At 40.4% G+C, this 26,707-nt stretch overlaps 1 protein-coding gene across 2 annotated transcripts in view; it reads left to right on the top strand.

Annotated features, from left to right (window-relative positions):
- GLRA2 (glycine receptor alpha 2) overlaps positions 1-26,707 on the top strand; it is a gene marked incomplete at its 5' end in the record, with an annotated part of 129,196 nt that overhangs the window by 86,765 nt on the left and 15,724 nt on the right. For both annotated transcript variants that reach the window (XM_081997331.1, XM_081997332.1), the window contains one exon: positions 14,297-14,446. In XM_081997331.1, coding sequence (XP_081853457.1) covers positions 14,297-14,446 — 150 coding nt within the window. The remainder of the gene's footprint in view (positions 1-14,296; positions 14,447-26,707) is intronic.

Below are 26,707 nucleotides of genomic sequence, written 5' to 3'. Positions count from 1 at the left end.
CCCCCTTCCTCCCTGCTGCCCCCACATTTCGGGCTGGGGCTGGGGCTGCTCTGGCACACAAGCAGCACGTTAAAGAAGCAGCCTTTAAATTTTAATTTCCATACTTTAAAGTGATTTTGTGTAGGAGTTTTCTGCACTTAAGCTTCCTGATGTGCAATCAATCAAAGTCATGGTTGCTGGAATAACATTAGGTTAAAGGTACCCTTTAGGCAGAGTACGTGTTGCAAACTTGACAAATATGTTTACAAAATAAACATCATATTGACAACTTAAGCAAAATCTCTCTTGCTCTAGGCTTCTATGCAGGACTATCAGACTCTTCTTTTGATCTAATAGGAGTCAAAACTGTTCATTATGTGCTAATTCTGCTGAATCATAATGGAAATGGAGCTTGTAATAACCACATGGATATAAAGGATGTAGGTGTGCATTCCTGCCTTTAAGCTCGCAGCAGGAACAGACTGATGTTGCAAGAATATGTAGCACTGGAAAGAAACCTGGTGGTGAGCTATTACTGTCCTAGACTTACCAGTAAGGCAAATGATTCAAGGAAGATACATGTTCATTCCAAATTATGCAAATAGAATTACTGGCTTAGGCAGTTCATTAAAGTCTGCTGACAGAGTTACAATTTGACCTGATTGTCATGATTTAAAATTCTGACCAATGTGTTTTCTGAGCTTCCTTATAATGTTCAGTTAGGAAAAAGAGAGAGAGAGAAAAGGAGTTAACATGACTCACTTCAAAGCTTTGTTCTTCTCTAGCTACTTTTGGAACTGACAGGGGAAAAGTTATTTAGGTTATTATTTATATATAGGCTGTTGTCTCCTCTTGCGTAGGCTGGCTCAGTTTTGCAGCTCCTTTTAAGTTAACACGACTCATCTGAGCAGGTCAGAATTGTCCCAAAATCAGAAAAGCTGTTCCCTTTCTCCCCACTTTGGCATGTGCTCTGCCCAACCTGTAAAACTTGGGCTCGTGGGCTACCAGGTCTGTGACGTTGCGAGAGGAACAATCCCTGCGAGAGCCCTGTGTGCTACGCGGCTGCTCCTTGTCGGGGGCATTGCAGGGCAGCCGTAAATTATGCCTTTGGTGAACAAGTTGGCTTTCGCTTCTTTCTCTGAAGCCCTGGGAGTACGGTGATGAGTATCAGAGGAGACGCCCACTGACTCTGTGTCTGACACATGAAAGGCTGGGCAGTTGGCTGAAAAGCACAGAGTGTCTTCGTTTTGTGAAATGGTCAAGATCCTGTATCAGCCAGAGCTTTGAGGTAGATGTGCCCGTGTCTTCTCCTCACAATGAGATGCAGCAAGAGATTAAAAGTTTTCTTGAACTTAAAAATTACCCGTGTTTCATCAGAACATGAATAAAACAAGAAAAGTTGATTTTTTTTTTTTTAAAACTCAAACAACTAGGAAAGACTGAGAAGAAATGCAAAGGTTCATAAGCTCTTCCTCCTACCCACTATGACCTCAAATCCAGCCATCCCAATGACTTTGAGTAGCACAAAACTCAGTTTGGTCCCATCTGGGTCTTAGGAAATTATTCTGTCCATCATCTTTGAGGCGTGTCTGGCTTCTCCTTAGGACAATTTTCCAAATCCCTTATCATTTAGTCTTTTGAACCTTCTCCATTTGAGCAGGATTAGCAATTTCCCAAAGATGCAGCAGTCTCTCCTCCTTGTAGGTGGTTCAACATCACCTGTTCACTGTTTTACAGACACAGCATGTGAACACACACACAAAAAAAAAAGTAGTGGGATCCATACCATTAATTATAATGTTATGTTTCAATTATAATGCTATGCTTGTAGGAAGTATATAACACAATACGTTGTATGCAAGAGCCTATAACACTGCGAATAAATAGAAATAAGAGAACAAGAAGTGATTTATTCCGTACTTCCTGCACAGTTGAACAATCTTCACTGTGAATATTCACTGAGCCACCGTGATACGCTCAGTAGATATGGAATCGTTAATTCCCTCTAAGATTTCTCCAGCCTTTTTGTAAGGTGAACATTCATCTGTCAGTATCATGAAGTCATCCTGCAAGCAGCCAGAAAGCTTTTGTTTGCTATGGGGCAACAGACTTCAACAAGTCTTGAGCACATGGCATCAAACTGACACGGAAACCATTCCCCTGCCTCGTGCTGCAGTGCTTTGAGCCTCCAGGGCCAACCGCAGCCTTTCTGAGAGGTGCCTTCATGATCCTGCATATAGCTCTCCATCTGTACTCTAGACTGCTTCAGTCATTAGTACGGAGAGTGTTGTGGGCACCGTTGTGCTTGGTGGTGTGTGGCCCTGATTTCCTGTTCCTTGGAGAGTCTCTGGATGCTTTAGCTGTAGCTGTAGGCAGTACAGAACAAATGCACCCTCTCTGGCACTGGAAAACGGATGAGGAACAAAGAGCAGTTCATAGGAGTATATATTGGACTTTAGGCTAGGCAATCAAATAACCTTCAGAAAAGGACTCTCCTGTTACGAAACACCAGTACTTTGGCTCAAAGTTAAGCTGAGAAGGGAATATAGATGTGCCTCAAACACAAGAATGCACAGCTATAAGGCTTCTGCACAAACATCCTTCAGTGAGAAGCAATGCTGGTCTTAGCTATTGCTTTTTTATATATTTGCAGTAGATTCCTAACTGTTGTGCCCAAAAATTACTTCGCTCAGCCTTGCTGTGTGATGGCACAGTTTTGAACAAAGCACTTAGTATGAGTGTCCTGGAGACAATTTGATGTTACAGCATGATTCAGAAAGTACTTGCATTTATAGCTCAGGTGAAAATGAAATTCTATGAAAAACATAATAGCTGCAAACAAAACCTTAGTACAAGACTCTGCTTGGAAGCAACGTCTCAAAATTTGGAGGCCTGATTTTTACTATAAATCAACAGATTACTTTGTCTCTTGAATTACTGAGGAGAGAATTGTATTCTGAGTTACGACGTTAGAAACAGACCACCAGTAAACTATTATAAATAATCCAAATCCGCGGCAGAAAATGAGCATGAAAGATGACACTGTCTCTGTTGTGCTTGAGTAGCTTGGTGAGGCCTCGCGGGTGTTCCTGGTGCTTCCCCGTGGACACAAAAGGGAGCCTACAATGATGTGTTGCTGTGCTGGTTTTTCCTGTTATTTTGTTCCATGTCTGGTCTTCCACGAGTGGATCAAAAACGTAATTCAGTTACCAAATATCAATCGGTCAGAAAAGTCCATGTGGAAAGGACAGGTTGATTGATTCCTTGATTAGGAAGTCCTACCTGAGTTTAGAACAAAGAACAAAAGGATCATGAAATTTCAAATAATGTGAAGAGGAAAAACAGGGAAGGATGTACTTGCCAGTAGCTTCAAACTTGCTGCATGGGTCTGCTTCTATCACAAAACCTGGTGCAATATGATCCCTCAGGCCCAGCCTTTGCATTCCAAAGAGGTGGTGCAGGTTGCCTGGCCTGGAGCTGGCTAGTGGGACCTACAGGGTGGGTCAGGCAGGTCCTTGGTTGGAGGGGTCCACGGGAAAGGGAGAAGCACTTGGCTTTCTGCACCATCCTGAGCGAGGTGACCTTCCACAAAATGGAAGTCTGGACATGTAACCTGTGTTTCACCAAACTCAGTGTTGATTCCAGGTCCTGAGCTTAAGGGCTCAAGCTAATTTTGGTGTGTGATAGGTACATTTACATTAATGTGGCAGCTCTGATCCTTTTAGCATATGGAAACTGATCCAGTTAAAGTTTTAAAAAAAATATAGTCTTTGTATGAATCTTGCTAAACGCTGCTGTTCATTCCCCTTTATTTGAATACCATTTTTTTAAACTTGCCTTCTTTATCCCATTTTCTTTCTTTCTGCTTATTAATATTCAGACCATCAATTTCTTTCTACGTGCATTTTCACCTTTGCCATATTCTACTATTCCCATTGTACATCCTCTTTCAATGCTGCATTTCCTTAAATGCTTTACTGTACATGAAATATGACTCACACTTACAATTGGAATTGGACCATGTTATCCCTCCTGAGCCTGTGTTTTCTTTGATGTCAGCTTTGGGATCTTTTCTTAGGGACATTTTTATTTTTTATTTTAAAATCCCTTTTTTTTTCCTAAAGATAGAATGAGAATAATTTGATGGACTATATATATATCTATTTTTTGCACTATCATTGTTAGTTACATATTGCTTAAACTATCCACAAATAAAGAATTTTTTTCCCTTTCAGTTTAGTCAGATGAAAGTAACAATTCAGAATACAGAGAGAGAAGAATCATTAAGAATTATAAGTGGCTCAGGAATAGTAAGTAACCGATCAAGTAATTGTCAAGAAAAAAGCATATGGAGACACTGAGTAACATAATGAACCATCCCATGCTCAGTTGTTTTAGCCTGATGTTATATTTAGTGTTGGTAAGGCAATTTTCCCTGACCAAAGGATTAATTTAATTTACCCATCTCTTATCTAGAGAGACTGGCAGTCATAAAAATACATAAATGTGTTTTCCCACCAAATTATATTGCTGGGAGTCCTAAGAAATCCAGAATTTAGGAGTATAATCTTAGGGAAGAATTAGAAAATCAACTCTCTATTCACAAACAGAAGAGCAAGAATGAAAAAAAAAAAAAAAACACATATTGCCCTAGGCATCCTTTTTCTAATTTTAGTTTTTTGTTGTTTGGTTCAGTGAATTGGATCACTTTTAATGGTTCACTTAGTTGTGACTACAATAGGAAATACAGCACAGAGAGGATGCTGTAGAACGTTCTGCAGCCACCTAAGCTTTACCACAATTTTTATGCTATCCAATGGAAAAATAATACCAAAAAATGATCTTGGTAGTGATCACAGCGGCTACACTGCCATCCACCAGTTCTGCGGTTCTTACCCGCTTTACATGAAAGGAAGGGATTTGTTTCTATTGCTGCAAAGCTAAAATCCTGCCTTGTTATTTGATAACAGTCATGCACTGAGTCGGTTAACTCTTCAAAGGTCAACCAATAATGCAATTTGGTGCAATTCTTCCTAACCGGGGGGCAGACGTAATAACTGCCTCTGGCATGGCCGCGGCTGAGCTGAATGAAGATTACTTTTCACCTGAGGTGGCTGAGCCACTTTTGGATCTACAGAGGAAATGGAAACGGTTTTCTGAGCCTGAGTTAATGCTCTGGAAAAAAATCTCAAACGAAAAAAAAACATTTCAGAGAACTGTAATCACAGCAGGAGAGCTGGCGTTTTAGAAGTAGGCACGCTGGCTGTACTCAGATACATACCGCATTGTCTTCTTATTTCAAACGAATCTTAAATATAAATGCTCCTTTGGTAAGTATCAGCATTTTACTCTGTTTATGAATTTAATGACATTGTTTCAAAATCCTGCCAGTGCTTCTTGCTAGCAATCATGCAATCATGGTGTTGTGACTCCTCTTTAATCTTCCTCAGTTGTTTCTCCTTGGTGATTGTTTTTATCCACACTCTCATCCACTGAAGGACTTACCACTTAGAGTCCAAGTAGTCAAGTGGGCATTTAATGACATTAAAGAAATACTGTCTGTTGATTTCACTTGGAAGGAAGAGCCAGAAACTTCTATTGTAAATGAGACCCCAGACTGACATTGTCATGTAGCTACAAAGGCTGCCCGTATGTGTATTTGCCTGTGTCTTAATGCAACCACATATAATTCTCAATTTGCCCTCATCTCAGCTGGATATGGGGGGGTTTCTGTGTGATTAATGTCTTTCAATTACTTAACAATAAGCAGCTGCTTCCTTGTAGCAGGGACATCAGTCCTTATTTGTCACCTTCCTAAACTGATCACCATGACTCCACCAATCTGTGGATTACTTTCTTTGGTCCATACACAAGAAATGTCACAAATATTGGTATTATCTATTCTATTTCTGTTAACATGAGCTTGCTTTTCTGCCTGCCTTTATTCAGAAGCCAAACCTGAAGGATTAATTAGTGGGGCACTGAGACACTGTAGTAACCCGTGGGGAGCCTATGTGCACAGAGTCCTAATTTTTCGTGGGAGCAGAAGGATTGTTTCTCCCTTCAACTGTAGAAAGCTGTATTGGAAATCTGGTTGTTTCTGAAGGAATAAAGAAGACGACTTAGTCAAATGGTTGTGAGCTCCTATTCAAGACCAATTTCTTGAAGACAGAAGAAGACAAAACATACAAAGTGGGACCAAGGAAAAGAGCAAAGATGTGCAGAATTTTAGTGGTGAGAAGCCAATGCTTGGTGTTGTAGGTTTCTGTCTGAGGCAGCTCAAGCACAGACCGTGTGTCTTACTGGCTTGTCTGAGATCTGACAAAACTGTACCACCTCTGGCTGTGACATCAGATTGGGCTGGGATTAGCTGCCTCTTGGTCTGCAACACTACTGCAGAGCATATTTTTGTTGGTCAGTTGAGCCAGACTCTTTTTACCAAGAGAGCAGAGATTGTCAACCAGGCTGGAAAATGACAAGAACCACAAATTCCTATTTCCATATAGTGGATGTGGCTGAGCTGGTGGGAGTGGTGGTGTCCTCTGACTTGTTCTTGCCCAGTGTGTCTTTCAGAATCAGGGCAAGGAGAAAAGTCAGCAGTGCCCTGGTGGATGCAAAGTCCTAATTAATGATGAACAGGAGCATTTACATTATTTCCCCTCTCTCTCTTTCATAGTTTTGATTCTCCCCAAAATCTGTTTCTGCAGGAGGCTTTGTTATTTGGTGCATCCATGCACCCAAACTTCACACACCCTGATGCAAATCTGCTTATTCCTAGTTCCACTCTGCCCTTTTTTACAGGGCACGAACTCAACACAGTTCTTGGGGAGGGTCACCAGAACCTCCTCTTTCCAGATAATTCAGCATTTCCCATCTGTGCCATATTGTTAACCATTTCTGTGGTGGTCTGAGCTAGACTTGAAGTCCTGGCCCAGATATAAGAAGCATTTTGACTTTATTGTCATCTTAGTGAAAAGTGATACAACACACAGTTGACTACTTGTTTGCAAAAGTGGGTTTTTGACCCTGGTTACAATTTCAATTAACGTTATTTCATTCCTAGTAGCAGAGGTCAGCCCATCCCTGCATTATCAATGTGTAATAAAATCACCCAGTTTGCTCCCAGCTTAAAGAACCAACACCTTTATCTGTCCAAAGCACAAGCCTCTGTTTTCTCAGTTGTAACCTGCTTGGTTAGAAAAACTGCCTTAAGGGATTGCTCAGTTTTTTTTTTCTTTATGTCTGAAAAATAGTCACACTATTTTCAAGGAAGTCAAGGGCTTTTGAAGTGGAAATGGTACACCCTGTATACATTTCCTGTACAGAAAGAATGAATTGTCATGAATGGGAAATAAAAGGCAACTACACAATTTTATTGCACAAAATAACACATGATGAATATGCCAATACTTCATATGCCCCTGGGAAGGAAAAACAAGCAATCTTGGCTTTACCAATCTGATAACTGGTTTTGTATTTGTGGGATCACACTTTTCAAAGGTGGAAATATGCTGTTTTAGAAGAAGGATCATAAAGTATGAATAGACACAGCTCATTCTAAAAAGAAATATTTTATTGCTTCCCTAGAATAGCTTTCCTTCACTTGGAATGCAAGTTTACTTCTTTTGTCCTGTGTCATATAAAATATAGTTACATAATTTGAACTGTTGGTCTCTGGTGTGCAGTCACTGCTCTGTGCTGCCTTCATCACACCCCGCAGGATGTCCTATAACACAGTCCAGCATCATCTGAATCAGGTGTTAGCCATGTGTTGCAGAAGTTCACAAACTGTTGGATAATGCCTGCAGTTTCTTGGGGGCCAGCCCCACTCCGAAGATGGGGAGCATTTTGCTTGCTGTCTTCAGTGAGAGTAGGATTCAACTGGTACAGCTGTAGCAGTCACCACTCACAAACCGGTACTGTAGCTGCGGTATCTTGAGCTGGCTAGTGCAACAAAAATAGATGTTAGATGTATTAGTGAATTTTGTTGCAACACCTCTTCTAGCCCCTGCTCAGGGGTCTCTCTTTGAGCATCTTTGTAAATACCTTAACTCATCTTCAAAGACTTGAAGAAAATTTTCCTTCATCTTTGAAGGAAAAACAAACCATAAATGGTTTTACATACTTTTTCTGGCTTGAATGCAGTCAGCATTTAGTTCTGCATCAGCAGTGGGTGGGAGGTTTAGCATCTCATGACTTGGCAGAACCAGTGATAGAAATAGAACGAAAAATTTTGGATGAATAGTTTGTTCACTCAAAAAAGACAATTTTGGGTGACTGGAACAACCTCTGAGTCCCTGCAGAGTTAGGTGCATACGTTCAGGTGGAACCTGAACAATGGAGGGAGGGTGGCAAAGTTAGTTTCAGCATTTTTAAATTAAATATTTCTTGCTTGTTTCTTGTTTTGAAAATTGCCCACATTTCATTTTAAAAATGGAAGATGAAGTAGATATTTCTGAAGAAAAAAAAAGAAAAATGTTGGACAAAATATTTTGACCAATTGAAAAAATAGAGTTGTTTTATTAAAATAACTAGAAAAAGTGTGTTTCACATTCACCAACTATTTTCATTTTTTCACCAAATATGTTCATTTTTTCATTCATCCATCAAGCAAACCAAATCAGCTATGTCATCATCTTGGAACAGCCATTTTAATCTGAGGGTAGTAGCTTTGTTCTTGAGTGGGACATTTGGGACTTGATTTTAACCCCATTTCACCTCAAAAGGAAAGAAGGTCACCAGCCAGGCTGTTTGGCTTCCCAAGCCATCTAGCAATGCAGTGAGTGAGATGATGAAGGACACCTACAAATTCGACAGGATTCATTCACTGATGAACCATCTCCCGTCCAAATTCGCCCCATATTACAAGTGCTTATTTTTCAGTCACGGAATAGTAGCTCTGATAGCTTAACCTTTTTCATTGCAAAGTACATAATCAAAAGTCTGTGGACATTAAAGTCTTGAAGACACAAACAAACATTTACCACACTCTGGAAGATGAAAAATTTCCTTCTCATTCCCTCCCCTGAAGAAGCAGCCCTCTCCAAGAACAAGTCCCAAAGCCAGCTGTGATGGTCAGGTGTTTCATTTGCACTCTCGTGAACACTTCATGAAAATTTCCTCACAAGGCAATTAATGCCATTAATTTTAAACTTGGTAGAATCTAAAACACTTTCTGGTTTATGCTGTATTGTCCACTAAGCTAAAAAGTTTTCTTGACCTGACCCGTCAAGGTATTATACAGTGACTATGACCCTTTAAAATTGCATAGTGTGAAGGATAATTAATTGGAAAGTTTGCAACAACCGAATAGTATAAAACAACTGAGGGTTTAAGACTGGGAAAGTAATTTTCATTTTCTGATATACATTTGTTTTAGAATGATGGTATTTCATGGGGGTGAAATATTTGGGTGAAAAGAAAGATCCAGAGTAAGAGTGAGATAAAAAGAAAATACGTTCCTTGTAACAGCAGCTGACAGCATGTTCTTCATTCAGAAACTTCTCTGCCTCGAAAATGTGATGAAACCAGGACTGGTGCTTTCAGCTTCAGCTATATAAAGCTGATGTGCAGGAAAGAGCTATCAATTTTTTTATGAATTCAAGATTTGGGGAAAAAAACACCAAACTGTAAGTTTTATGATAACAGAATTTTGTGTAAGTGTTCTGGTTTAAAAAAATAAAGTGAAATTTAATGCAACGCCAATGCCTTGTACTGGAAGGCAATTATATATAACTTCAGATTCAGTTTTGATTTAAAATATTACTTTGTTTTATTTCCACATTTCAAATCTGAAGAATTCTCTGAAAGGTTTTTCCCCAAGAGATTCTTCTAATGCATAGGAGAAATTAATTTCAAATTGTAACATTTCCCAGTAGCTGAAAATTTTCATCTTTAAAAAATCTTGCCTAGAATGTGGTATTGTGCAGAAGCAGAGGCTTGGGGCTTTGTATCACAAGTCAAAGATATTTTTTTGTAAGATCCTATCAACCACAATAAGGGGATATATGTTTTTTAACACAGGCTGAGCACCCTGCACTGCATATTGAAGTTATTTTCACAATGCAGAACTCTGGGAGAGAATGGATGAGTCTTTATTTCCATTTTACACCTGTTCAAATGAATTAGAGAGTTAAAGCAGTTGTCTGGAGTCTCATGAGGCTGGTGCTGTAGCAGAAACAGAGCTTACATTTGGGTTGATTCACAAATATCAACAAATGACAGCTGCTCAACTGCAGGACACATGACCATGTTTTCCCCTGGCTTCTCTCCACAAAAGTATGTTTCATTCTGGTGGTGACACATGTCAATATGCCAAAAGGTACACAGAAGCTGTGAGAGAGTCACAGTGCTAAAACAAAAAGAGCTGGGAAAGCGGAAGGTTTAATCTCTGCAAGGCCTTCATGAATAGTATAATCCTCCTTGGACTTTCATTTCCAGGAACTTCACTAGGGTCATCGATGCTAGAGAGTGCTGCATAGAGCATAAACTGGTCTTTTTTTTCACATAGTGGGCATGGCCAAATAACAAGTGAGGAAAATTATGAAGGGAAAGCAGTTGCCTTGTCACATTTACTGTGCTCAGTTTATGGTAGTTGACTTTGCTTCTCCGGTCCCTGCCTTGCTGTCCATCCCCTCAAGAGGTGCAGGAACAGGACTGCCAGTGAAGACTGAGGCAAAGAAGTCATTCAGTACCTCAGCCTTCTCCTCGTCCGTTGTTACGATTTTGCCAGTCTTGCTCATCAAGGGGAGTACGCTTTCTTTGACCTTCCACTTCTGGCTGACATACCTGTAGAAGCGCTTCTTATTATTCTTTGCATCCCTTGCCAAGTTCAGCTGCAGCTGTGCCTCGGCCCTCCTGACTCTATCCCTACACAACCAGGCAGCATCCGTATACTCTCCCCAGGATACCTGTCCCTGCTTCCATTGCCTGTGCATTTCCTTCTTGCCCTTTAGTTTGCCCAGCAGGTCTCCACTCAGCCATGCTGGTCTCTTGCCTTCCTTTCCTGATTTCTTACACCTGGGGATGGAGAGCTCTTGTGCTCTATGGAAAGCATCCTTGAAGATCTGCCAGCTCTGTTCTGCTCCCTTGTCCCTGAGGGCAGTTTCCCAGAGGTTCCTACTGACTGACTCCCTGAAGAACTGGAAGCCTGCTTTCCTAAAATTCAGGGTCCTGACTTTACTCTTTACCTGGCCCATATCCCCAGGACTGCGAACTTCACCAGTGCATGATCACTGCAGCCTGCAATCTTGATGTCACCAATTAGCTCACTTGTGTTGGTGACCAACAGGTCCGGTATGGCATCCCCTCTGGTAGGGCTGCCTATTACCTGGCATAGGAAGTTATCCTCCATGCACTCCAGGAGTCTCCTGGATTGCCTACAGCTCACCGTGCTGCTTTTCCAGCATATATTGGGGTGGTTGAAGTCCCCCAGCAGGACAGGAGCCTGCAAGCGTGATCCTTCCTGTAGGTTTGGGTAAGGAGGCTTCATCAATAGACTCCACTTGGTCGGATGTCCTGCAGTAGATATCAACCACAAGGTTCCCTTTGTTGCCTTGGTCTCTGATTCTACCCACAAGCATTCAACCTGCTCATGGCTATTCTGCAGAGACAGGTCTTCACACCCTCTCTATGTCTTGATGCAGAGAGCATAGTGGTGGCTAGAAAAAGGTCTGGCTTTAGAAAATTGCATGGGCTACTATGTTTTTAACAGTGTAATTCTGTTCATACTGGGGATACATAGATAAAATTACATAAAATGATTTGAAAACAAAGGGATCAGCTTTCACTCATTACAGGACTTTTCCATTTATTTATTTTTAATGTATTGTTAGAAGGAATTGCTTTCTGTTCCCTCATTAAAGCTGTGCCATGGTATGGCAATGGCTAAGCAATAAAACAAGCTGTGTACCTGCCAAGTATATTGTGGTTCTCTGTTTCCAGCCCAGCAGGTTGCAGTTAAAATAATCCAGCGGGCTCAGCAATTGTGTGGATGCCATTTACGGCAGCACGGTGTAAGGGGCAGGAAGGCTAACTCAGGGCTTCCTTCACTATTTTGCCCTCCCTGGTTTAAGCCCACTGCCACAGGATTTGCGGAGTCAGAAGTGCTGATTCTTGTGGCTTCGGCTCCTGCATTATCGTCCAGCTCTTTATGCATGTCTAATACACCTCCTAAGGGCACTTGTAAAGGAAAACAAGCTGCCCCTTCAAGGAAGGTAACAAACAATCTAAACTCAGCTGCATTTTACAGAAATGACAATGACTTGACTCCTACTGCGCCTCAGCCTGTGGCACATTGTCTGGGACATTGTCAAGTTTTCACAGCTCTCAGTAAAGATGTAACTTGTAAGACTCTTTTCATGTGTGGGAGAGAGAAGTGCATACCTGCTGTGCATCTAATCAAAAGGCACAGATCCATAGTGTCACCTAAGCCTACTAAATCCTCCTCTTCCATTTCAGTCTATGCATGTTGTATTGTGGGCATTGCAATATGGAATTGCATTATAGCCTCAGATACTGAAATGTATATTCTCGTGATGTCGGCTGAATAACAGTACTTGGCTCCTCTAAAATGTCATGTTCAGCGTTCAGAATCTGCAGGATGGAGCTCTGTATCCTTTCTACTATGCTTTAAATGCCAGTTTCTCTGCTCATATTGCTTGCTGGAGCACATAGTGCAGTATATTCCATTTGATGTTAACAAAAAATGTTCCACATAATTTGAAAAGTGATGCTATTCAAGCACATGGTAAATAGGAGCAAAATCTACTAAAATAGGTGTGCTTCCTTCCATGATGAAATGGTAGCCACAACCAAAATATCAAGGTCATTTTGAATAGTGTGTGCAGAGGGTAGAGGTGGAACTTTCCAAGGTGGAGATTGGGTCTCCTAAGTATTAGAATGTTAGATGCACAGCACATCCTCTTCTGCTGTCTTTTCAGACCACTGTATGTTTTGACCGCATTGAAATGTTTAGCCTGCAGGGTATTATTCAGATGTTAAATACCTTTGATTATAATTTTTCGGGGTTTAGGTATGATCCATTTTGTTATCTTGATTTGGTTGTATGGTGGTGACATTTGAGGTGACCTTGGGTATCTAAGACATCTTCAGAGGACTGGTTAGTATTATTCTGGAGATTTGTGCTCTGCTGGATTAAGCAAATGGAGGCTAATGTGGCAGTATGTGATGTTTTTATTTAGACAACTGAGTAAAGCCCCATGTGTCTATGCTTAGACAGTGGCTCTAAGCTCCTCTGTACAGACATGAAGATGAAGCAGCACTGTTTGGGTGTTACACATCTCATCCTAGAAAAGACATCTAAAACAGTTCAGCATCCTAGAAATGCCTGTTCTTCTTCATTCCTCAATTTATTTATATCAAAGTAGTTTAGTCAACTAGCTCACATGTATGTTGCAGACATTAAAAGTCAGATGATTTTAATTCCATCCTGGATGAAATACCTGATAAACAAATGAGACAACCTGCTGTTACCTAATCATAAGATCTCTGCTTAAAAACTGCAAGACTACAAGGAAAGGCAGGGACCAAATATAGCTGTGGAGGACAATGTACCTCTGATATGCATAGTGTGTAGCTCATTAATTGGCTACTGTTTGGCCCAGTGTGGGTAATATGATAAAAATCTTCTGACATTACAGTGCTGTAATATATCTGATTTTATTGTGGACCAGTCAAATTCAAATCAGAATAGGATTTTACTAGAACAGAGGCATCTGGTATTTGGGTATTTATAGTAGATAATAGCTGTGAAGATTTGTTTTTCTTATGGAGTTGTTGGATAAAGGTCAAGCAACTAGGGTGGAATTTTTAGTAACAGACATATTAGTGAATTCATATCAACCAGTAGGATGCAGTAACCTGAGTTTACTTTGAGGTTATGGATATCAAACATAGCTAATTAATCAATATGGTATTTGTTTCATAAAAGATGAAAAAGGTGATATCTATAAACTTTCTAGAGTTGTTTTTCAATAAGTATTGTATTCATATTCTTTCTAATAAGCTGTGATTGTGGTTAACTTGTATTTTGTTAGACTAATCCTGATTATTTTCCTAAAGGCAGTAGCTCGTAACTTGTGTATTCTTTGTGAACACACATTTCCATTAATAATTGGACTATTTATTTGTTATAAGTGAATAAACTAAGAAATCAGAACACAAAACAAAAAAAAAACGCACCTCATTGAACAACCAGGCCTCATGCTGTGCAGAAATGTGTTTATTTTTTCACTTCAACATCCTCAGCTTATGGAGAAGTTCGAAACATAACATGCTGTGCCCTGTTTCTTTCTAGGTCTCCTATGTAAAAGCTATCGACATCTGGATGGCCGTGTGCCTTCTCTTTGTCTTTGCTGCATTACTGGAATATGCAGCAGTCAACTTTGTTTCACGGCAGCACAAGGAGTTTCTGAGGCTTCGAAGAAGGCAAAGAAGACAAAACAAGGTACAGCTGCTCTTTACTTGGGGTGACAGAGTCTGCCTTGACAGCACGCTGGCACGCAGATCATTTCTCACCTCAGTTCGTCTTGCTATTGTAGGAGAGTTTCATTCTAAAGTTTCCTTTTGAGTGATTTACTCCTGGATAAAGAGATGAAAACGGGCCACTGGGTTTATTTGCAGTTTATTAAGTTATCAATAAATGTCAATAGATCAGTCACCGATTCCAAGATTTTTATTCTCTTCTTGCAATTGCTGAGGCAGCTGTACCTTTACAAATATTGTGACACACACCAGCAGATAAGGGACAGTTGGAAGCAATGGCATAGATAGAGTGCCAATATTACTTTCTTGACATTATGCAGACATGCTGACAGCAGCACATGCTTCAGGTCTATATTTTCTAGTGTCACCCTAACTAGTCATGATAAAAAGGGAGATTCCTTAGGGCAGCCCATTGCAGAGTGATCGACAGTTCTGCCTTCGCTTCCAAACCCACCAGAGACTGGTGTTTTTTCCAGGTGAAACCAGTAAACATGGTCACTTTAAAAAAGAGAAGGATTCAGACAATTTCCTCTCTACTTTCTACTGTTCCACAGTTTGTTACCAATGCTAACTTCAGATTTTTAACAAAGGGCCTATTTGTGAGTATCATTATTACATCATTTTATACCAGTGACTGAAATGTAGAAGAGAGGCTTGTTTTTAACCTACATGTCAGTCTAGAAACATTTTTAGGAAGTCTGTCAATCTTTTCTGATTTTTTCATTGCTAAATGGAAAGACAAGAATAGACATTAAACTGAATTTTAGCTCAGTTATGATCATTCCCACAACTATCAAGGCTTCTGTAACTATGTCACTGGTTTTCTGTATCAGTAGAAACATTTAGGTTTACACTGTAAACATATACTTGCTATGTGAAGTAAATATTTGCTTGAGCTACAAATAATGGTTTCCTTTACAAGAGGGATGACAACAATGGCACAGGGCATTTGTATTTTGACAGGTCTGTCTAATAAATGTTCTGTAGCTAATGTAATATTTGATGGATGCTCTGGGAAGCAATCCAGTGTTGTTCTCCGGTTTAATATTACTGTCAGGTGAATTGAGATTCCCATTAAGACTAGATGACAGGAGAGAGGAGAAATGCTTGCCTGTCTGCAGGCACACATGCCAGATGCACTGCCGCTGGAAGCCTTTGTTTCCAAAACCAGCACGGCAGCAGCAGAAGCTGCTGTATCAGGTCTGTAACTTCAGGTTTGGATATGATGTCTTCTTTAGAGAGGAACAAGTAGGCAAGAAGCAACCACTAGTAAGTAAGAGTATCCAGTGGCATCACTCAAAAATTCCAAGGTTTTGGTCCATGGAAGTGGTCATTATTCTGCTGTGGGAATAATTATTCCGGTGACTATTAAAAGAAAGTTATTTAAAACCAAATTACCAGAAGACCTGTGTTTATCCTAAGACAGTAGGTACGTATATTCTTTGCAAAATGGGTAATGCCGTAATTAAATAAAAGGAAATATTCTTCTGGAGTAAGACACCTTTGCACAGGCTTGCTTTCACTTTTCCTATTAATCTGATTGCACAAATTTCAAAATAGAAAATAAATGTTACTTAAGTCATCTCTTTAGGAGGTGTTTTCTGCATCTCTTTATTTGAGTTTCTCTCTCACGATTTTCTCAGTTTATTTTGCCTTGAAAGTGATTCACGTTGCTTTGCATGATGGTCTTCTCTAACTGAGCCATTCTTCTCTTTGCGTGTTATGTATGTGTGTCATCGTGTTACCACTGTGCTATTCTCACTCTTGCTGCTGCTATCTATGCTGACACTCTGGGGACAGGCACAGACTATGACTGTTGGGAATGAAAGTGTCGAGTCCGTGCGGCGCATGAATGGCTTGCGGAGCAAAGAGTCATCAGCTTACGGGACAGTGAATCAGATCGGCAATTCAAGTTTGAGGGTAAAACTGTAGTAAGAAAGAGAAAGCAAGAGAGAGTTAGTATGTGCAATAATGTCATAAATCAACAAAATGGATTATTTTGATGGCATTGCTAGTAGTCTCTTGTATTCTCTTTGCTAAATGTCCCCACAAAATACACAGTACTGTCCCCAGCATGAACAGCAGTTTCATGTTGTACGTTCTTATGGCCCATCCTTAAGCTTGCTTTTTTCCGTGGTTGGCTTGTGCCACCCCTATACCAAACCTCCCAAGGAAAGTGCATGTGTATTCAGTAGCCTGGTCCTATATAAGTATAAGGTGAATGGGGGCAACAGGAGCATAGGAAATGACTTGAGATGGTAAATACCACATTGTGTCATCTTTCAGATGAGCACATTACAACAAAATTTGGTATGTATTAAATGCATTTTTATTGGTATGGTATTTATTCCTGAACTGTCAACCTGCAGCGCACTGCCTTGTGATGTCCTGAGCCCTGCTTAGTGGAGTATGACTAACTATGAAAGAAAAAATGTACTTCATTGGTTTATTTTTATTTGCTTGAAGAAGAGCCATGAGGCTGAAATCTTTTACACGGTGTAACATGTAACAGATCAGAAGCAATATGATAGCAGCTGATAGATCCAGATTACGGGTGAGTTGTGGAGGTAATAAAATCAGTGATGGAGAGAGCAATAAGCTTAGTGTGCAGCTCATTGCTTGGTACTGGTGGCTGAGAAATGAACTGTATTCATTTAAATAAAAGGGGACCAGGATTTAAATCTTTCAGGACCTGATTTCCCAGAACAAAAACATTGCCTGAGCAGCTTTTGAGCTGTAATGGGCCTCTGACTTTGATCAAGCTCTGTGAAGTTATGTGATTGTAAGATGCAGATGATTTCAGTGGATTTTGTACATTGTAAAGGGAATTAGTAGCTTCCAAAATCAAAGCAAAAACCACAGTTCACGTTACACTGCAGAACTAGGATAGAGGGTTTGCAATGCAATAATTTGTTCACTTTTAGAGCCATGACATCAAGCAGTAGAAGAGAGCCTTCATTTCTGGATACTTTCTATTATAGAAATAACCATATACGTATACAAAACTGAACATAAAAAGAAAAAATTCAGGGTATCTCTAGAAGATATGACCAATATTACTATGCTGCCACTGGAAAGCTGATGCCACACAACTACAAAACCAGTCCAAGTAAGTACTCAGTGTCGCATGTCGTACCAGTCACAAAGTGCTAGTAGTCCAGCTAAGGTTCGTGTAAGGCCCGGTTATCCTGTCTCTAAGGACGGCTTGCAGAAACCTCTCTTCTGCTTTTGAATATTGCGTATTACATACACAGCCAGGGCAGTACACAGAGGGGCCATGTCATTGCAGAGCCCTAAGAGCTGGAGCTGCACTGGTGTTGATTTCCCCTGGAGAACTCCCACCACGGAAGCGATGTGCACTTGAGAGGTGCACAGAGGAGACAGAGAAACCAAGAGAGAGTTTTCTGGAGCACTGCAACCGTAGCTGCAGCTTGGTACCTTTCTACTCAAGAGAAGGACGTTTATGGAACATAGAAACATAGTTTATGGTGCCACAAGAAGCCTCACGGTCAGGGAGCTTGACTTGCTGAAGTATTGCTCACTGAACCAAGGGTTTACAGTGAATGCAAATCTAAAAGTCACAGGCAGGAGGAGACAAAGTAAAAGAGGGGCGATTGAAAATTTATACTGCATCATTCAGGGCTAATCTGAGGAGAGAAAAATTAGGTGCTAAATCACACCTGAACAGTATTCATGGATTTAGCAGCTAGATCTATAAAACAAGAAAAGTAAAGTTCTCAGTTTTGTAAGTCTACATCTTGGTCATTGCTTTCATTATTGCTTCTGCTGGGTGTTGCTCTTCTTAGTGCTGCAACCCTCAGAGCATTGCATGAAAGCGCAGAACACTGTAAGAGACCACCAGATCTCTTAAGCCAAAGATCAGACTGGTTAATGTTTCATTAGGAAAGTCTGGGTTGTACCATTGTTGGTCCAGAAATTTTCTTTACAGCTGAACCATTGACCTGTCATTGCATTAGAAAAGATTGCACTATCAGGAGCTGTTGCCATCTTCCATACAGAAAAAATCCCTATGCCCTCAGCTAGTCGGTGCTTCAACCTGTCTGCCTTCCCCATGCAGTTTCTGTTGGAGGAAGCATTCAATGCTTGTCCTAAAGATTGTTGTAGTCTTCCTGGTCACAGTGAAATACACCCATCAGTAGCAATACTTCACTTCTGAGAGAAATTGGTTGGCTATTTATTGTATATCATGATACTACTTTTTGCACAGAGAGTACAGGCTGCAGAAGCCATGAGTCTGATGGTACTGAGGAGGTAGTACATTTTCCTTATATTAAAATCTAAGTTTGCATAGTGCCAGGTCACCTGAAAGAAAACATCTTCTTTGTAAAATATGATTTGTAATAATTAAACAAGATTTGCTTATTTTTCAAAAGTATGTGTTTGCCGGGAAGGAGAACACCGCTGTTTACACTGGTTCGATCATCCCTTTTTGAAAACAGCAATTATTATGTTATAAGATCAGTAGTCAAAATGAGTCACAGTACACTAGTATTCATACCATCATCTCAGAGGTGACTTCCTAAATTACATGTGTGATGGTTGCCACTGTGACCAAGAACAAGGATTAAGTCTGGGACTGGTAGTGTTAAAAGCAATACCGCATAGTTTGAACAAAAAACTGTGCAGCTGGAGGCTGTGACAGAATTTAATCCCACGTGCAGGGAACACAGAGCAATACAAATAACAGTGCTGCAGCCAAGGGGGTTCACATGCATGCAGATTAGCAAAGGGAGGCACAAATGGTGTTTTCAAATGAAAGAGCTGGGACTGAGACTAAAGGATAACTCCACAAAGCAAAGACGGCAGCACTTGTTCGAGTGCTTCGGAAAACTGCTGGTCTCTGGATGGAGCTGCCAGTGCCAAGGTGGGTACCCCAAGCACCCAAACAAAATCATCGTGGCTGTCAAGATAATACAGTGTCTCCATATTCAAAAAGGAGAAGAGGTACACATTGAGTAACAGCGATTTTCAAAGGCCATCTCTGCCATTTTGATCATATTGAGACCCCTCCATCAGACCCCCAAACAATTTTCTAAGATTTTCTAGACTTGCGCGTTGAAAAAAATCAGTGTCTTCAGCCTGACTTTGCCTTTAAAACACTTGGCACTACTGTCCCCGGTGGAAATTCTTGCCCTCTAGCATCCGTGCGCACCGCGCTTTGCGGGATGACGTGCACACTTCCCGTTATGTAAGGTGCCGCATCATGTGAATAATGGAAGTGCTCAAGGAAAGCCCTTTTTGCTGAGCTATTTTTGGTACTCACCAAGTGAGCTCAGGCACACCAGTTTCATTGTGAAAAATAGGAATCTGAGTTTGACTGGCTTTCCTTCTCTGTCTCACATCTTGCTTACTTAACAGGTTAAAGAGCACATAGCTTCTGCTGTAGATAAACACCCTGAAGATATTGTGGTTACTTCTATTTCTCCAGGGCAATTGCATTAGCGCTTTAATGTAACTGCACAGAAAAAATCCAGTAGAAGATAAATACACCAAAATGATCATTTAGCTTGAAGTTACAGTCTCACATACTGCAGAGAACCAGTTAAATAATAGACACAATACATTTCACCGTGTTGCCGTGTCACCTTGTGACTTCATCTGAATGTCCTTGTCTGTCTTTTTATTGTGAGCATGAATAGGATAGGAATGTCTCTAGTTGACATCAGCCAAAGTATCTTTATTGTTTATAAAATGGACTTACTGCAGTGAGTTTAAACATTTAAACAAAAGCATCATCTCAAACTAGAAACAAGTTTTGATATAAATCCTTAGTCTAGCTCTAGGCACAAGTCTAAAGAGAGACAGGCATCTCCAAAGAAAGAGTAACTGTAGGAAAATAAGCAGTTCAGCCATGGGGGTGGTATCCAAGCAATGGATCAATGGATCAAAAAACTCTAGTAAGAGCACTCTCTCCAGGTGGACAGACTGAGCTTACTGGAAATGGAGATTTTCAAGTGAAAAGCAAACACAGACAAAGAAACAGTGGAAGAGAGAAATTTTATAAGAGCCTGTTTACAAGTGTCGTGAAAAGTGAAACGGAAGCTTTTCCCTCCCTTATTGGAGGAGGGAAGGTAAAAAATCTCAGAACGACTATCTGCCTTTCATGTGTTTTTCAGCCTCAGACACAACAAGATGATGGACTATATGGGGTAGATTTTTCATCCCAAACCAAGAAAAAGAAGAGAAAAAGGTAGTTACATTTCGAGTGATAGAACTCTAAAAAACAAATAAAAATTCAGACACATTAATTACATTCTGCGATCAAAGGAAGACTAATTTATGGAACATACAATATCAGTTCCTGCGAAAAACCTCCAAATATCAAGTCCCAAATATCTAAGCACTAATTAGAGCTGGTAAAGTACAAGTGCGCAAGCTGAAGTAATGGAATCCAGGTACTAGAGTAGAGATAAAGCCAGGAGAACAAAATCAGGAGAAAAAATTTCATAGTTCTGCCAAAAAAAATAATTTGAGGACAGGGAAAAAATTCCTAGTCTAGAGATGTTGGAAACCAGAGAAGTGGAGAACCGATGGGGAGTTAGTCATGCTGCAGAATGGTGAATCTTTACGTCCTCTGAAATGATCAGAGCGGCTCAACACAGAGTACTCTGTGGGAGCAGGGCACAGATAATCAAACCATAGGGACCAGGCATGGCACAGAAGCACGGAGTAGGACATGATACAGTCTCATGACTCATGTTGGCCAGCATGCAAATGTTTTAGCAAACTTTTCCTTAACGTTAAATATATGAACAGGACATAAGTTTTGTAAAACTAAGTTTAAAGGGGCTACAGAACAGTAACACTACAATACTTCAGATCTGGGATGATGAAATGACTGTATGCTGCACGACCTGGGACAGGTAGGACTGGAAAAGCCAGGAGTACCTGATAAAGGTTTTTTTGTTTGCTCAGTAGTGTTACTTTAGAAACTCACAGTACCTACCCAGCACGCAGTGGCTGAAAAGATCAGCTCTGAACTGACAAGCCTTGGAGACTGAAGTTTGCACTTCACTTGAGTGAGTTTGTCCTGGTAGTTACTCATGAACAGCGGGAAATACGCCAGAAATGAACTCTGCAGTTTTCCTGCTCATGAAAGGTACTCTCCAGCTGGGTGGAAATGTCTCATTTGTATTATACCTAGGGGAGAGGACAAACTGAAAATAGGGCAGAGGAAGCTAGACAGAGCCAGGAAACAGTGTTCTTATTTTTGGTGCTTTAAAGCAAGAAGAAATAGCTTTTCAAGAACCACCTACCACAGGCATAAACTTTTCCAGATTATTTTAGAAAATTATGATTCTTTCACTGGATGTCTTCTAGCCCACCTTATTTCACGGAAAAAAGAAAGTTAAAAAATTGTCTAATATGCATTTCATGATCAAAAATTAAGATAGGGGACTTCAGGACGAGTATTTTTAACCTAAACTGCCCCTACCCAAGACTCCAGAGAGTGAAAAGCCATTGCAGCCCCAAGATTCAGGCATAGCCTACACAAGGGGTCAAGAAAACAGCTTTGCCCTAAAGTTGGCTCCTTTGTTCTTTCCCTGTAGATAGCTTATTTTTACTCTTTCCCTGCCCAGAGTCAGGACCCAAAAACACCCTGGTTTCAGTACTTCTCACTGCAGTGATGGTCAGGTCCTCTTTCCAATGGAGGGGTGAAGACACCTGGGAGGAGAACAGTTCCTGATCCCACATTGCCACAGGTCTGTCACAACGTTTCACATCAGTTCTGAGTTGTGTCCCAAGCCCCGTTTTCAACAGCAGAGTATTTCAGTGTGAATAAATATAAATTAGTATTTCTGCAAGAGAATGGGAAGGTCAGGCAGTTAGAGCCAAGCATAAATGCAGGCTGAGCATACCAGCACTGCCGTACCCGTGTATTTCTACCCTGACTGGCAACTGTGCTCGCCCTGCGCATCTCCAGAGCATAGTACACCAGTTGTATCAAATTACATGGTAAATTGGTGAGATGGGCAAGTGTTCAGTAGGATCCATGAAATGCATATTTACATCTGACCCAATTAATCCCGTTCTCCACAGGGGATAGAAGCTGCTATTTGAATGTGATTAATTGTGAAGCATTCTGTAATGATGTTGTCCAAATGACATTGTGCAAAACCAAATTGTATTAACTAGACTGTTGAAACCTCGTGCTGTCTCAAGGTCTGAAAAACTTCATGTGTTCCAGTAAAAACCAGGTTTTATAGTACTTTTAAAACAATGGTGTTGAAGATATTTGTTTCTCTATCTTTTTTTTTCTGGAGGGAAAACAACATCGTTTAGTCATTCCTGTTCAAGTTAACAACCATTGTTTATGGCAAACTTATCAGTCAGAGCCTGATTCTGACACATTTAGTTTGATTTAATGATCAGATATGTTTATTTCACTTGATCCACTGCTAGAGCAAGATGTTATTTACTGTAAATATGGATATCTGTACTTGGATATTCCTCTTGCGGCCTGATTTTCTTTCCCCTCTTTTTTTTTTTTTTTTTGTTTGTAATAAAACTAATATGCCTTGCATAAAAGAAGCAATTGGTCAATTGGGAGTAGATGTACAGCTGGGGAAGGAGATCTTCTTTGCTACGACATGAGGAGGAGGCAATGGATAGTTACGCTGGAAGGAATAAACATCTTGAAACCTCACATATTCTGAGTGGTTGGTGCTAAGTCTTCACAGAGTCCTCACAAAGACCTATTTCAAGTTGGGAGTATCTGAAAACTCCTTGCCAAGCCCAACCACCGATCACTAAAAATTTACCCACTTCCATGCTCTGTGACTAGGCTCTCTCCATGTCATCTCAGAGCTGGCACAGCCCTGGCTCTTCCCACACAACACTTGTTTGTGTTTACCAAACCACAACTTGTTTACCACAGCAGGATCAATGGTAAGAAGGACTTACTATTGGAAAACTCAGTTTTCCAGTGGCTGGTTGAATATATCTGGCATATTGAGTGTGCCAGAGTGCTTTTAGCTGCTGGAGAAACAGATTGGAAAGGTCAGAAAAGGCTGCTGTGGTTGCCAAAACACGTGAAGTGTCAGAAGTACAGAATCCTACCTGTGAATTTCTGCATCAAGCCTGTAACTTCTCTGAGCAATAGTATAACTCTTCAAATAATTTAATTTCTAATTTGTGTATGTAATTTCTCATATAGATACTGTGTGTGCATTTGTACACACACATTTATAATCCACTTGCATAAGTGCAAGTTAAGTTATTTTACCAAGGTGCTAAGGTTTTAATTTCTCTGTGATATCATAACAAGACTCCTAGGAGACATGACACCTTTGTTTTCATGTCTCACCTCACTCTCTTCAAGTGGTTGTCCATGTAGTTTTCTGAGATAACTTTTTCTGCTAGTGATGTGGAATTGCTCTGCCTGTGACGGACATAAACATTTTTCTGTTAAGCCTTCCCTTCCCAAGCCTGCTGGTGGCAGAGACTTGCCTTCAGGTGCTCTGCAATCTTAATCTGTCATAATTAAGAATGGAGATCACAAACCCTGTTCATTAGAGGTTATCTGAGTTGCACAAATATGAGATCTTGCATGCCATTCTAGGAAAGCACGTTGTGTGTTTCCTCTTTAGGATGTAAAGTCTTACAGGTGCCTGCATGTAGCAGGTCTGATACTCTCCAGCACAAACTTTCTGAGAAGTTAATCTACTTGTTGCCTGTTAACTTATGCCAGCTTTCTCTTTCACTTACACGGAGGTCTCACTTTTCTGATATGGTTTGTTTATGCTGTCAAATTGACAAGAAAGGGCTGTATAACAGATATTTATGCAAAAAACAAAGGGTGTTACCACATTCACAGTCCTCAGATTTTGCAAAGCACAGTGTAGGACCAGACACTTAAGTCTCTTCATTTGCCCCACCTCCAGAATTTTCATCTTGCAGCCTTTTTTCTGTGCTGAGAATGGCAGGCAAGGGAAATTATAGCAAGTCTAATCAAGTGTGATACCACTACAGGTTGGTGAGATAGAGAGAACTTGTGCATCACAGGATGCTCTTTTAGAGCCCTTGGAGTCTTCTGTCTGGAAGACATACAAAGTCCTAATACTGGTTTTCACCATTACATACCTAGTTAGATGAATTAAGAGGCATTTGTCTGGTCCTATGTGTTTCATTGCACGTGCAGCATGGGTGCATATACTGCATATGTATTCTGTCCTAACTTCGAAAGGTTGGTGACTCTGCCCCTGTCATGGGACTCCCCATGTGAAATCTGGGGGACATTCTTGTATTTGCAGATATTTACACCAATGAGTGGACACTCAAGTCTTCTGAAAATCACTTTGTGCCCTTGCTCAGTAATTTTCCAGCCCTACCAATAGACTATATAGGTATTTCCTATAACGTTCCAGTGGCTCTTGCAGAAGACAATTAACTTTCTTGCAAGTTTTGCAAGTTCTTGCCGCATCCTTTACAGGGAAATAGTGGCAAATTGTGCAGCTGTTCAACTGCAGTTTCCTTATTAGACCATAATGTCAGCTGATCTTCTATCAGACAGGTCCCTCCTTGGGTATTTGTGCATGTATGTTTGTGTGTGTCTAAGATGAAAAAGCAGAGAAGGTGCAACATATTTTAGATATTATTCTCCCTACATTAGCTTTAGACTGTATTTCCCACATAGGTGACTGGATTTCTTTTGCGCCTGTCTACCTAGTAATTGCCAGTTTCCCCAAGGCTCTCATATGCTGGCATGTCCTGCCATGCCTGGGCTTCAGCTTCTCTGGGGTTACTAATTCTAGTTCTCTCTCTGAGCCTCTTACTTTTGGGTACCATGCTTCTCACTCCAGGTAGCCTCACCAATATTTCTAGTAATGATTGCCCTAGCAAAACTAAAGAGGATTAGTTGTTTCTTGATTTATCTGCTACCTTCAAAATTATTGCTCTATGTAGCTTTTTTTAATTACTTTTCAACCATTTCCTACCAAGCGTGAACTTCGTTGCTCTTCCTATTCGGTTTGCAAATCTGGTTTTTGGCTTTTCAGCCTAGTCAATGTATTCTTTATCTAGCATTTGTTTTCAGCTTAACCTTACTATTGCTCTACCTGGCAAAGTAAAATTTCTTATCACAGACCCCATAAAACAGACCCCCTAAAAAACATAACACAGACCCCATAAAAAAATGCAAGCAAGGAAGCAAAAAAAAACAATGGGGGAACCAAGGTTATTTGCTCCCATAATTTAAAAAAAAAATAATAATCATGAAGCACTAAGTCAGTGCTGCTGTTCTAAATCTTCACTTTCACATTGGCTTCAGGTCTTACATAAAAGCAATTGATTAGCTAGCTGTTGCAGCTCTTTTTTTAAATGTTTTTGAGTACTGCCATTTTGTTCCTCATTTTGGAGGTGTCCTATATCTGTCTGTCACATACTATGGTGGAGTCAGTTCTGTATTTTTCGCTAATGTGTTGGTCTTTTATTGTTCTCCCCTTACTGCTACCTGTGCTGGGTGTTCATGCAGTGGAGATACAACTGTACTTTTTCATAGAGACCAAACAGGAGTGTGAAGAAAGAGTAATAATAAGTCCAGAGAGGGTAGGTTTTTGCAGGCACAGAAAACGTTGTCTTGCTCCCTAGCTGTAAATACTCCTTTTTTTTCAAGTTTGCACAAAGGATGTTTTTCCCCAAATACATGACAGCTCTTTTAAGATGTTCCAGCGTTGTATGCTGCTGTTCTTCTATCACTTTTAGAGATGGGGATGCCTGTTTGTTTGGTCTGTCTCTTATTTGCTCTTTGATCTTTGCTCACTTTCCCTCAGGGCTTATATTGTGTTATTTTGTTTTAAAAATAATATGTTTTAATTTTCCTTTTTGATGCATGAAGATTGATGATTTTGTCACCCTTCTTTTTTCTGTTACTGGTTTTCCCTTTGGCGAGTTATCTTGTGTGTATTTACATAGCTGGGGTTGAATACCAGGCTGTCCTGGTTTTGGCTGGGATAGAGTTAACTTTCTTCCTAGTAACTGGTATAGTGCTGTGGTTCGGATTTAATATGAGAATAATGTTCATAACACACTGATGTTTTAGTTGTTAATAAGTAGTGCTTACACTAAGTCAAGGACTTTTCAGCTTCTCATGCTTTACTTATGGAGAAGGTTGGAGATACACAAGAAGCTGGGAGGGGCACAGCCAGGACAGCTGACCCTAACTGGCCAAAGGGATATTCCATACTATATGACGTCGTGCTCA

The sequence above is a fragment of the Phaethon aethereus genome (genome assembly GCF_964289735.1).
Source record: "Phaethon aethereus genome assembly, chromosome: 1".
Classification (NCBI taxonomy): Eukaryota; Metazoa; Chordata; class Aves; order Phaethontiformes; family Phaethontidae; genus Phaethon; species Phaethon aethereus.
The sequence above is the reverse complement of the archived record's forward strand: the minus strand, read 5'-3'. Positions and strand labels throughout refer to the sequence as shown.